Raw genomic sequence first — 12006 nt, forward strand, 5'->3', positions numbered from 1 at the left:
AGTGCAAGGGCCCCATCACTGAACCCTATAGGGTCTCACTGAGCACAGACTTCCAACAGAAAAAACACCCACTCAACCACCACCCTCTGCTTACTGCTAATCAGCCAATTGTGGATTCAGTTTACCAAATTTCCTTGGATCCCATGGACTGTTACCTTTGCTGTCAGTCTCCCATGCAGTACCTTAGCAAAAGCCTTGCCAAAATCTAAGTATGCAACATCTAAGTACATACCTGGTAACTTCCTTGAAAATTTCAATCAATTGGTCAGAGAAGATCCCCTTTTAAAAACCATGCTGACTGTTCTTGATTAATCCCCGCCTGTCCAATTGCAGATTCTTTCTGTTGCTCAGAGTTGCTTCTAATTGTTACCCCACCACCAAGTTTAATTTCCTGGTTTATCCCTTATTCCAGTCTTGACTGTCCTCTGGCAGTCTCCAATAGCCAGAGAGGAATTAACCATTTTTGCCAGTGTCCCTACTATTTCCTCCCTTGCCTCACCCAACAGCACAGGGTACACTTACAGAGTCACGAGTCATACAACATGGCTACAGACCAGCAGGTCCAACCAGTCCATGCTGAACATAATTCTGAACTAAACTAGTCCCACCTTCCTGCTCCTGGCCCATATCCCTCCAAACCTTTCTTATTTATGTATCTATCCAAATGTCTTTTAAACATTCTAATTGTAGCCACATCCATGCGCAAACCACCCTCTATGTGGAAAATTTACCTCTTGTGTCTTTTTTAAATTTCTCTCCTCTCACCTTAAAAATGTGCTGCTAGTATTGAAATTCCCCATCTTGGGGAAAAGGACAACGACCATCTGTATCTATACCTCTAATTATTTTATAAACTTCTGTCAGGTCACCTCTCAACCTCCTATGCTCCAGTGAAAAATCTCCCAGCCTATCCAGCCTTTCTTTATAACTCAAACCTTCCATACCTGGCATCATCCCGGTAAATCTCTTATGAGCTCTCTACAGCTTGATAATATTCTTCCTATAACTGTGCGACCAGAACTGGACACAGTATTCCAGAAGAGACCTCACCAATGTCCTGTACAACCTCAACATAATGTCCCAACACCTATTCTCAAAAAACTGAGCGTCGAAGGCTAATGTGTCAAACACCCTTTTAATCACAACGTCTATATGTAATGCACACTTTAAAGAATTATGTACCTGCACCCCTTGGTACCTCTGTTCTACAATACTACCCAAGGCCTTACCCCAATACCTCACATTTATCCAGATTGAACTCCATCTGTCATTTTTCAGCCCATTGAACCTTCTATAATCTGAGAAAACCTTCTTCACTGTCTACTATGCCACCAATTTTTATGTTATCCATAAGCTTTTAATCATGCCTTCTATAATCTTATCGGAGAGGACCCAGAACTGATCCCTGTGGAACACCGCTGGTGATAGTCCTCCAGTCCAAAAAGCAGCCCTCCACCACCGCTCTCTGTCTCCTGCCATTAAGCCAATTATATGTACAATTGGCAAGCTCACCCTGAATCAAATGTGACCTAACTTCATGAGTTCGCCTACCATGAGGAACCTTGTCTAGAATCTAAATAAACGATGTGTATTGCACTGCCTTCATCAACCTTTTTATTAACCTCCTCAAAAAACTCAACCAACTTTCTGAGACACAATTATCATCGCACAAAACCATGATGACTGTCCCTAATCAATTTTTGCCTCTCTAAATGTCCATAAATCCTATCTTTTATAGTCACCTCCAGCAATTTACCGAAAACTGAAGTCAGACTTTCAAGCCTACATCCTTTCTGGAGATTTATCTATTTTTAAGCTTGCCAGATCACTTAGAACCTCCTCTCTGTCACTCAGACCCTCCGCTCTGTTGATGCGAATTTCTTTAATCGTATCACAGACTTTCTCCCTGATTTCTACACCCATATCGTTCTTCTCACTAGTGAGCACCACTATTTATTTAGAATCTCCTGGCTCCATACACAAATTACCAATGTGGTCTTTTCCCTCCTTATCCTTTCTGCCCTTAATGTATCTGTAAATGACTTTGGATTTTCCTTTATTTTACCTGCCAGTATCCTTTCATATATCCTTTTCACTCTCCTAAATACCACATTAAGTACCTTCTTGTAAACTCTATACTTCTGTAGGGTTTATGCTGTTTTGAGCCCTCAGCAGCTGCCATAATCCTTCAATTTTCTCTTAATTCAATGCTGTAGATCCCTTGATATCTTGGGTCTACAGGATTTCACTGTCATGCCCTTTTTCTTTATTGGAACATACTGACTCTGTACTCTCCATGTTTCCTTCTGAAATTCATTCCACTGTTCTGAGACAGATTTACCTGGAGGTATCTGCTCCCAGTCCACTCTGGTCAAATCATACCTGGTCTTATTAAAATTGAACTTCCCATAGATGTGAACTTTGATTTCAGGCCCATCCTTCACCTTTTCCATGCAATTTTGAATCTAATGAAGTTATTATAGCTGAGTGCAAAATGCTCTTCCATTGATTCGTCAACCACTTAACCAGTTTTGTTACCTAGAAGGTCTTCTACATACAGGTTGAAGAAAACCATCCTGGATGCATTTTAAAAATTCCACTCCCTCAAACGTTTCAAACTGACTCTCCCAGTTAATGTTAGGCAAATTGAAATGGAAGGATGTTTACTGTGTTATGTCGGGTGAAGACTTCCAAGATCATAAATGTTGTCTTCAGTTTGGTTGAGAAGAATCGGGGATTAAGTTCAAGAAACAAGTTAACAGTTTAATTCAGTAAGGACAAAAACAGAAAAAAAAGCTTTAGTTTTCTCTGAGCAGGGGTTCAGGGATATTCAGAGAAGCCAGCAGAAGGGTATAATTGAAGATTCCAAAGGCTTTCGATGGAAATCTGCATTTTATTAGAACTGAGTAAAGGACTTTGACAGGAAGCTTTAAATTGTCTCCACAGTCAACGGGAATGAAATCAGAGGGAATGATTGAGTTGAAGATAGCAGCATAATTTCTCTGGGCTTGAATTTCTGTAATGGGTAGTATTGGAAAACAGGTTGAAACTTTACATTTGCATTTGTGTTAAGATCTTTTACATAAAGACATAGGGAGGGAGAGAGGTTTGCTTATATTATTTTCTTTTATGAAAGAAGCCTATGTTCTGTTGTTAAAGAACATCAGCTTCAAATGAATGCATTTCAGTGAGTAACCAGCAGATTAACAACCGAAGAAAGATTAAATTTGCGATCAACCAAGCCATATTTACTTTCAGTGATTTGGCTTGTCCAATAGTAACAATAGTGGCTGAGATTGTAACGAAAGCTCACTAATATTGCTGAGGGTGGGCTTTGATCATGTGGGAAGTATGTCCCAGAATGACAAAAATGGAATCTGTCAGAAATGAAGACAGGATTTGGTGGATCAGTTCTCTACATTTTAAAGGCAATACACCCTTTGACGAGTGTGTGTGTGTCTGCATGTGTGCGTGTGTGTGAGAGGGAGAGAGACTATCTCTGCCCAATCTACCTGCTGAAGCTTGGTTTCTGCTTCATTTCCCTAGCTGTATATGCTAAAGGCACACTGTCTAAGTGAGACAATCTATCGAGTGAAGGGTTCCCAGCGGCTTCTGCGAGAACATGTTGTTAAATTCCATGAGTGCATGGAAGACATGGAGTTGTACTGCGGGATGTGTGGAGATTCCATTGGAGATAAGAACTCCCAGCTCCAGGCGCTGCCATGCTCCCATCTTTTCCATCTGAAGTAAGTCTCACACCTGAAACAGCAGAGAAATGAAATTCATCAGTAAGTTGCAAAGCTATGCTGTGTGATGTGAACATTACATCTTAGATACTAGAGTATAAATGAATATTTCAGTGCAGGACTGTTGGAGGGTCAGTGCTGAGAGAATGTAGCATCATCAGACGGCTAGTGCTGGGGAAATGCCACGTTGTCAGAGGGTCAGTACGAAAGAAGTGTTGCGCTTTCGAGGGGTCAGCACTGAGGGAGTGATACACTGTTCAAGGGTCAGTACTGAGGGGGTGCTGCACTGTCAGAGGGTCAGTACTGAGGGAGTGATAAACTGTTCGAGGGTCAATACTGGGGGAGTGCTGCACTGTTGGAGGGTCAGTACTGAGGGAGTGCTGCACTGTCAGAGGGTCAGTACGGAGAGAGTGATACACTGTTCAAGGGTCAGTACTGACGGAGCACTGCACTGTCGAAGGGTTACTACTGAAGACACACCGCACTGTCAGAGGGACAGAACTGAGTGGGCGCTGCACTGTCGGAGGGTCAGTACTGAGGAGATACCATATTGTTAGTGAATCAGTACTGAGGAAAGGTTAAAATCAACTAGGCAAAAGTGAGGACTGCAGATGCTGGAAACCAGAGTTTAGAACAGAGTGGTGCTGGAAAAGCACAGCAGGTCAGGCAGCATCTGAGGAGCAGGAGAATCGACATTTCAGGCAAAAGCCCTTCATCAGGAATAGAGGCAGGAAGCCTCCGGGGTGGGGAGATAAATGAGGGGGGTGGGGGGGGAGGTGGGGCTGGGGAGAAAGTAGCAAAGAGTACAATAGGTGAATGGGGGTGGGGATGGAGGTGATAGGTCAGAGAGGAGGGTGGAGTGAATAGGTGGGAAGGGAGATTGGCAGGTAGGACAGGTCATGAGGACAGTGCTGAGCTGGAACTTGGATAAGGTGGGGGGAGGGGAAATGAGGAAACTGATGAAGTCCAAATTGATGCCCTGGGGTTGAAGTGTTCCGAGGCGGAAGATGAAGCGTTCTTCCTCCAGGCGTCTGGTGGTGAGGGAGCGATGGTGGAGGAGGCCCAACACATGCATGTCCTCAGCAGAGTGGGAGGGGGAGTTGAAATGTTGGGCCATGGGGCAGTGTGGTTGATTGGTGCGGGTGTCCTGGAGATGTTCCCTAAAGCGCTCTGCTAGGAGGCGTCCAGTCTCCCCAATGTAGAGGAGACCGCATCGGGAGCAACAGATACAATAAATGACATTGGTAGATGTGCAGGTGAAACTTTGATGGATGTGGAAGGCTGCTTTGGGGCCTTGGATGGTGGTGAGGGAGGAGGTGTGGGCGCAGGTTTTACAATTCCTGCGGTGGCAAGGGAGGGTGCCAGGAAGGGAGGGTGGGTTGTTGGGGGCGTGGACCTGACCAGGTAGTCACGGAGGGAACGGTCTTTGCAAAAAAGCCGAAAGGGGTGGGTGGGAAATATATCCCTGGTGGCGGGGTCTGTTTGGAGGTGGCGGAAATGTTGGCGGATGATAATACACGCCGTGAAGTCGAACACTTCTTCCGCTGCCTCCGCCTCTGAGCTTACTTTTACAATCAGGACTCCCGCCCACCTTCCAAGGACCCCATTGCCCACCTCCAACACACTGCATCCACCTGGACACCCTGTGCTGGCATATTACCCACGTTAATGTGAAGGTTGGTAGGGTGGAAGGTGAGGACCAGGGGCGTTCTGTCCTTGTTACGGTTGGAGGGATGGGGTTTGAGGGCAGAGGTGCGGGATGTAGACGAGATGCGTTGGAGGGCATCTTCAACCACGTGAAAAGGGAAAATGTGATCTCTAAAGAAGGAGACCATCTGGTGTGTTCTGTGGTGGAACTGGTCCTCCTGGGAGTATACACGGTGGAGGCGGAGGAATTGAGAATAGGGGATGGCAATTTTGCAGGAGGTAGGATGGGAAGAGGCGTAATCCAGGTAGCTGTAGGAGTCGGTGGGTTTGTAAAGCAAATGTCAGTGTCAAGTCAGTTGTCATTAATGGAGATGTAGAGGTCCAGGAAGGGGAGGGAGGTGCCAGAGATGGTCCAGGTAAATTTAAGGTTGGGGTGGAATGTGTTGGTGAAGTTGATGAACTGCTCAACCTCCTCGCAGGAGCATGAGGTGGCGCCGATGCAGTCATCAATGTCGCAGAGGAAGAGGTGGGGAGTGGTACCGGTGTAACTACGGAAGATGGATTGTTCTATGTAGCTGACAAAGAGACAGGCATAGCTGGGGCCCATACGGGTTCCCACGGCTACCCCTTTGGTCTGAAGGAAGTGGGAGGATTCGAAGGAGAAATTGTTAAGGGTGAGAACCAGTTCTGCCAAACGAATGAGAGTGTCAGTGGAAGGGTACTGTTGGGGATGTCGGGAGAGGAAGAAACAGAGGGATTGGAGGCCCTGGTCATGGCAGATGGAGGTGTAGAGGGATTGGATGTCCATGGTGAAGATGAGGCATTGGGGACAGGGGAAATGGAAGTCTCATAGGAGGTGGAGGGCGTGGATGGTGTTTCGAACGTATGTGGGGAGTTCCTGGACTGGGGGGATAGGACAGTGTTGAGGTAGGTAAAGATGAGTTCAGTGGGGCAGAAGCATGCTGAGACAATGGGTCGGCCAGGGTGGTCAGGCTTGTGGATCTTGGGAAGGAGGTAGAACCGGGCAGTGCGGGGTTCCTGGACTATGAGGTTGGAAGCTGTGGATGGGAGATCTCCTGAGGTAATGAGGTCCTGTATGGTCTGGGAGATGATGGTTTGGTGATGGGCAGTGGGGTCATGGCCGAGGGGGCAGTAGGAAGAGGTGTCCTCGAGTTGGCTTCTGGCTTCAGCGGTGTAGAGGTCAGTACGCCTGACTCCAACTGCGCCCCCTTTATCTGCTTGCTTGATGGTGAGGTTAAGATTGGAGCAGAGGGTGTAGAGGGCAGCGTTTTGTGAGGGTGAGAGTTTGGAGAGGGGAAGGGGGGGTAGACAGTTTGAGGTGGTTAATGTTTCAATGGCAGTTGGAAATGAAGAGGTTGAGGGTGGGTAATAGGCCAGCACGGGGTGTCCAGGTGGATGCAGTGTGTTGGAGGTGGGCGAAGGGGTCCTCGGAAGGTGGGCGGGAATCCTGATTGTGAAAGTAAGCTCGGAGGCGGAGGCGGCGGAAGAAGTGTTCGACGTCACGGCGTGTATTAAATTCATTGATGCGTGGGCGGAGGGGGATGAAGGTGAGGCCTTTGCTGAGGACTGATCGTTCATCCTCAGTGAGGGGGAGGTCTCGAGGGATGGTGAAAACTCGGCAGGGCTGGGAGCTGGGATCTGGTGTGGGTGTGGAGCTGGGGGAGGGGATGGAGCCTGCAACTGGAGTGGGTGTGGTGGTGGGGGGAATGGGGGTGGAGTCATAAGTAGGGGTAGTGTTCCCCTCAGGGTTCTGGGGTGTGGGGATAGTGACAGTGGGATCTGTGGGGGGCGTGTCAGCAGACTGCAGGTGAGTGGTGTTGGTGGGGGCGGAAGTGGTGGCGAAAACAGCAGAAGAGGGGGCGGAAGTCGCTGAACGTGTGATATCAGCGACGACATGGTGACAGAAGTGATGTCCTATCCTCCCAGTCCAGGAACTCCCCACATAGTTTTGAGACACCACTCTCCTCCAAGACTTCCGTTTCCCCTGCCCCCAACGCCTCATCTTCACCATGGATATCCAATCCCTCTACACCTTCATCCACCATGACCAGGGCCTCCAAGCCCTCCGTTTCTTCCTCTCCCGACATCCCCAACAGTACCCTTCCACCGACACTCTCATTCATTTGGATGAACTGGTTCTCACCCTTAACAATTTCTCCTTCGAATCCTCCCACTTCCTCCAGACCAAAGGTGTAGCCATGGGCATATGTATGGGCCCCAGCTATGCCTGTCTCTTTGTTGGCTACGTAGAGCAGTCAATATTCCATAATTACACCGGCACCACTCCCCACCTCTTCCTCCGCTACACTGATGCAGTCATCAGTGCCACCTCGTGCTCCCGAGAGGAGGTTGAGCAGTTCATCAACTTCACCAACACATTCCACCCTGACCTTAAATTCACCTGGACCATCTCTGACACCTCCCTCCCCTTCCTGGACCTCTTCATCTCCATTAATGACTTGACACTAACATTTTTTACAAACCCATCGACTCCCACAGCTACCTGGATTATACCTCTTCCCATCCTATCTCCTGCAAAAATGTAATCCTGTAATTCCCAATTCCTCCGCCTCCACCGTATCTGCTCCCAAGAGGACCAGTTCCACCACAGAACACACCAGATGGCCTCCTTCTTTAGAGATCGTAATTTCCCTTCTCACATGGTTGAAGTTGCCCTCCAACTCATTTCATCCACATCCCTCAAACCCCTTCCAACTGTAACAAGGACAGAACGCCCCTGGTCCTCACCTTCCACCCTACCAACCTTCGCATTAACTGCGTCATCCGCCGACATTTCCGCCACCTCCAAACAGACCCCACCACCAGGGATATATTTCCCTCCCCACCCCTTTCTGCTTTCCGCAAAGGCTGTTCCCTCCGTGACTACCTGGTCAGGTCCACGCCCCCCCAACAACCCATACTTCCATCCTGGTACCCTCCCCTGCCACCGCAGGAATTGCAAAACCTGCACCCACACCTCCTTCCTCACCTCCATCCAAGGCCCCAAAGGAGCCTTCCACATCCATCAAAGTTTTACCTGCACATCCACCAATGTCATTTATTGTATCCGTTGCTCCCGATGCGGTCACCTCTACATTGGGGAGACTGGATGCCTCCTCGCTGAGCGCTTTAGGGATCATCTCTGGGCCACCCGCACCAATCAACCCCACTGCCCCATGGCCCAACATTCAACTCCCTCTCCCACTCTGCCGAGGACATGTATGTCCTGGGCCTCGTCCACCATCGCTCTCTCACCACCAGACGCCTGGAGGAAGAACGCCTCATCTTCCGCCTCGGAACACTTCAACCCCAGGGCATCAATGTGGACTTCACCAGTTTCCTCATTTCCCCTTCCCCCCCACCTCACCCCAGTTCCAACCTTCCAGCTCAGCACTGTCCTCATGACCTGTCTTACCTGCCAATCTCCCTTCCCACCTATCCGTTCAATCCTCCCCTCTGACCTATCACCTCCATCCCCACCCCCACTCACCTATTGTACTCTTTGCTACTTTCTCCCCAGCACCCCCCCCCCCCCCCCCCCCATTTATCTCTCCATCCCGGAGGCTTCCTGCGTCTATTCCTGATGCAATTCCTGCGTCTATTCCTGAGTGGGCGGCACGGTGGCACAGTGGTTAGCACTGCTGCCTCACAGCGCCTGAGACCCGGGTTCAATTCCCGCCTCAGGCGACTGACTGTGTGGAGTTTGCACGTCCTCCCCGTGTCTGCGTGGGTTTCCTCCGGGTGCTCCGGTTTCCTCCCACAGTCCAAAGATGTGCAGGCCAGGTGAATTGGCCATGCTAAATTGCCCATAGTGTTAGGTAAGGGGTAGATGTAGGGGTATGGGTGGGTTACGCTTCGGCGGGGCGGTGTGGACTTGTTGGGCCGAAGGGCCTGTTTCCACACTGTAAGTAATCTAATCTGATGAAGGGCTTTTGCCTGAAACGTTGATTTTCCTGCTCCTCGGATGCTGCCTGACCTGCTGTGCTTTTCCAGCACTACTCTGATCTAAACTGAAGAAAAGTTGCACTGTTGGAAGGTCATTACTGAGGGAGCACTGCACTGCCAGAGGGTTAGTACTGAGGAAGTGTCGCATGTCAGAGGGTTAACATTTACAGAACACTGCACTGACTATTGCTCTCTCCATTTGACTGTGTCTATGTATCCCCTTCTGTCTCTGTATCCCTGACCTTCTCTCCATTTTACTGTTTCTGATTCTTTGAAGCTTTCTCTCTCATAGATTCATACAGCACAGAAAAGACCCTTTGGTCTTTTCTGTAAAGTCTGCATTGTCATAGCTACCACTAGTAATGCACTAATCCCAATTTCCTGCATTGGTCCCATATCCTTGAATGTTGTGATATTTGAAGTGCTCATCCAAATAGTTTTTAAAGGCTGTAATGTTTCTGGACTCCATCACCTTCCTAGTAAGTGCATTCCAGATCCCTGCCACCTGTTGAATGAAAAGGTTTTTTTCTCCAAATCCCCTCTGAATCTCTTGCCCCTTACTCTAAAGCTATATTTTCTTGTGATTGATCCCTCAACCAAGGGGAACAGCTGCTCTCTATTCACCCTGTCCATACTGTCTATACCTCATTCATGTCCTCTCCTCAGTCTTCTGCGCTCTAAAGCAAACAATCCAGGCCTACTTCGTCTTTCCTTTACAGCTCAATTTCATCATTTCAGGCAAGATCCTGGTGAACCTCCTCTGTATCTCTCCAGTGCTATCACACCCTTCTTGTCATGAGGTGACCAGAACTGCACACAGTACTCTCATTGTGGTCTGACCAACACTCTCTACAACTCCAACATTACCTCCTTGCTCTTATACTCTATGCCATGACTGATGAAAACAATATGTTTTTCTTTCTGTTTCAGTCTGACTGTCCCTCTCCCCTTCTCTCTATCTTACTACCTCTGTCACTCTGTCTGCTCCTCTATCAGCATTTGTCTCTCTGCTTCCCTTCTCTTTCCTTTCTGTGTTTCTCTGCTAGCTCCCCTATCTTCCCGTCTGTCTCTGTCTCTCTTCATTTCGACTTTCTCCCTTCCTCGCTGCCTCTTTCTTGTCTCCTCTCTCCTTTGTCTCCACCTGTTTCTGCTTCTCTCTTTTCCTGTTGCTTTCTCTTTCTGTTACAGGCTCTCTGTTGCACTCTATCTGTTTCTGTGCCTTTCCATTTGTCTCCCCCAATGTCAGTCTTTCTCTGTCTCACTTCTTTCTGTCTCTGTCTCCACCACTTCTCTTTCTCTGCCTCTCTCCCTGTCTGTCTTTGTGTCCTCTCTCTCTCTCTCTCTCTCTCTATGTAATGATCAGTACTGATCTGAGAATGATCTTCAGCATTTGGACTTATCTTCAGCATGTGAGGTGGGCATTCTGGAACCTTTCATCCATGGGGTATTGTGCTGGGGCTCTGGCTGTTTCTAATGATCTCCCTCTCTGTCCTAGATGCTTACAAAACAGTGAGATGCGAGGCTGTCCAAATTGCAGGCGGTCTGCCATGAAGCCTGGCTACGTGTGACTGGGACAACACCGGGAATTCTTTCCCAATCCAAACATTAACAAACAGCCCTGGATTCTGAAAGAATCACAAACTCAGAAAACTACTCTTTAAGGAACCACTTTTGACCGATTTGACCACGTTAAGGGCCAGTTGCTCGAGCTATGGAGAGTGATCAGATGGGGGTCAAGATGACAGAACCACTTGGACTTCGAGACCCTACAATATTTCCTGAGTATATGCGTGTGGCTGATATCTGGTTGTAATGTATTGGGATCATGATCTGAATATCGACTGATTAACATGTTCTTTGTACCATCTGATGTGTTAAACTGAATGTTCAAATGAGACTCTTTGATGAACAAGATTATCTGTTTGAACTGAAAACAAATGCTGTGGATCACAGTGAGTCAGACTGCATCCATGGAGAGAGAGTAAGCTAACATTTTGAGTCTAGGCTTGACTAGACGAGTTACCATGCTCTTTCTCCATGGATGAGCTGAAAACTGTGTTGCTGGAAAAGCGCAGCAGGTCAGGCAGCATCCAAGGAGCAGGAGAATCGACGTTTCGGGCACAAGCCCTTCTTCAGGAATGAGGAGGGTGTGCCCAGCAGGTTAAGATAAAAGGTAGGGAGGAGGGACTTGGGGGAGGAATGTTGGAAATGCGATAGGTGGAAGGAGGTTAAGGTGAGGGTGATAGGCCGGAGAGGGGGTGGGGGCGGAGAGGTCGTGAAGAAGATTGCAGGTCAAGAAGGCGGTGCTGAGTCCTAGGGTTGGGACTGAGACAAGGTGGGGGGAGGGGAAATGAGGAAGCTGGAGAAATCTGCATTTATCCATTGTGGTTGGAGGGTTCCTAGGCAGAAGATGAGGCCCCTTTCCTCCAGGCGTCATGTTGCCATGGTCTGGTGATGGAGGAGGCCAAGGAACTGCATGTCCTTGGTGGAGTGGGAGGGAGAGTTAAAGTGTTCAGCCACAGGGCGGTTGGGTTGGTTGGTGCGGGTGTCCCAGAGGTGTTCTCTGAAACGTAACGCAAGTAGTTGGCCTGTCTCCCCAATCGGGTGGAGTGGATGCAGTAAATGATGTGTGTGGAGGTGCAGGTGA

The 12006-nt window shown here is 48.4% G+C and overlaps 1 protein-coding gene across 1 annotated transcript in view; it reads left to right on the forward strand.

Moving 5' to 3' along the window:
* LOC140493354 (43 kDa receptor-associated protein of the synapse-like) overlaps positions 1 to 11489 on the forward strand; it is a 57864-nt gene extending 46375 nt beyond the window's left edge. The window contains exons 5-6 of the mRNA XM_072591754.1: positions 3547 to 3746; positions 10855 to 11489. Coding sequence (XP_072447855.1) covers positions 3547 to 3746; positions 10855 to 10927 — 273 coding nt within the window. The 3' untranslated portion in view covers positions 10928 to 11489. The remainder of the gene's footprint in view (positions 1 to 3546; positions 3747 to 10854) is intronic.
* The last annotated feature ends 517 nt before the right edge of the window (positions 11490 to 12006 follow it).

Source organism: Chiloscyllium punctatum, chromosome 22 (assembly GCF_047496795.1).
Source record: "Chiloscyllium punctatum isolate Juve2018m chromosome 22, sChiPun1.3, whole genome shotgun sequence".
NCBI classification, from domain to species: domain Eukaryota; kingdom Metazoa; phylum Chordata; class Chondrichthyes; order Orectolobiformes; family Hemiscylliidae; genus Chiloscyllium; species Chiloscyllium punctatum.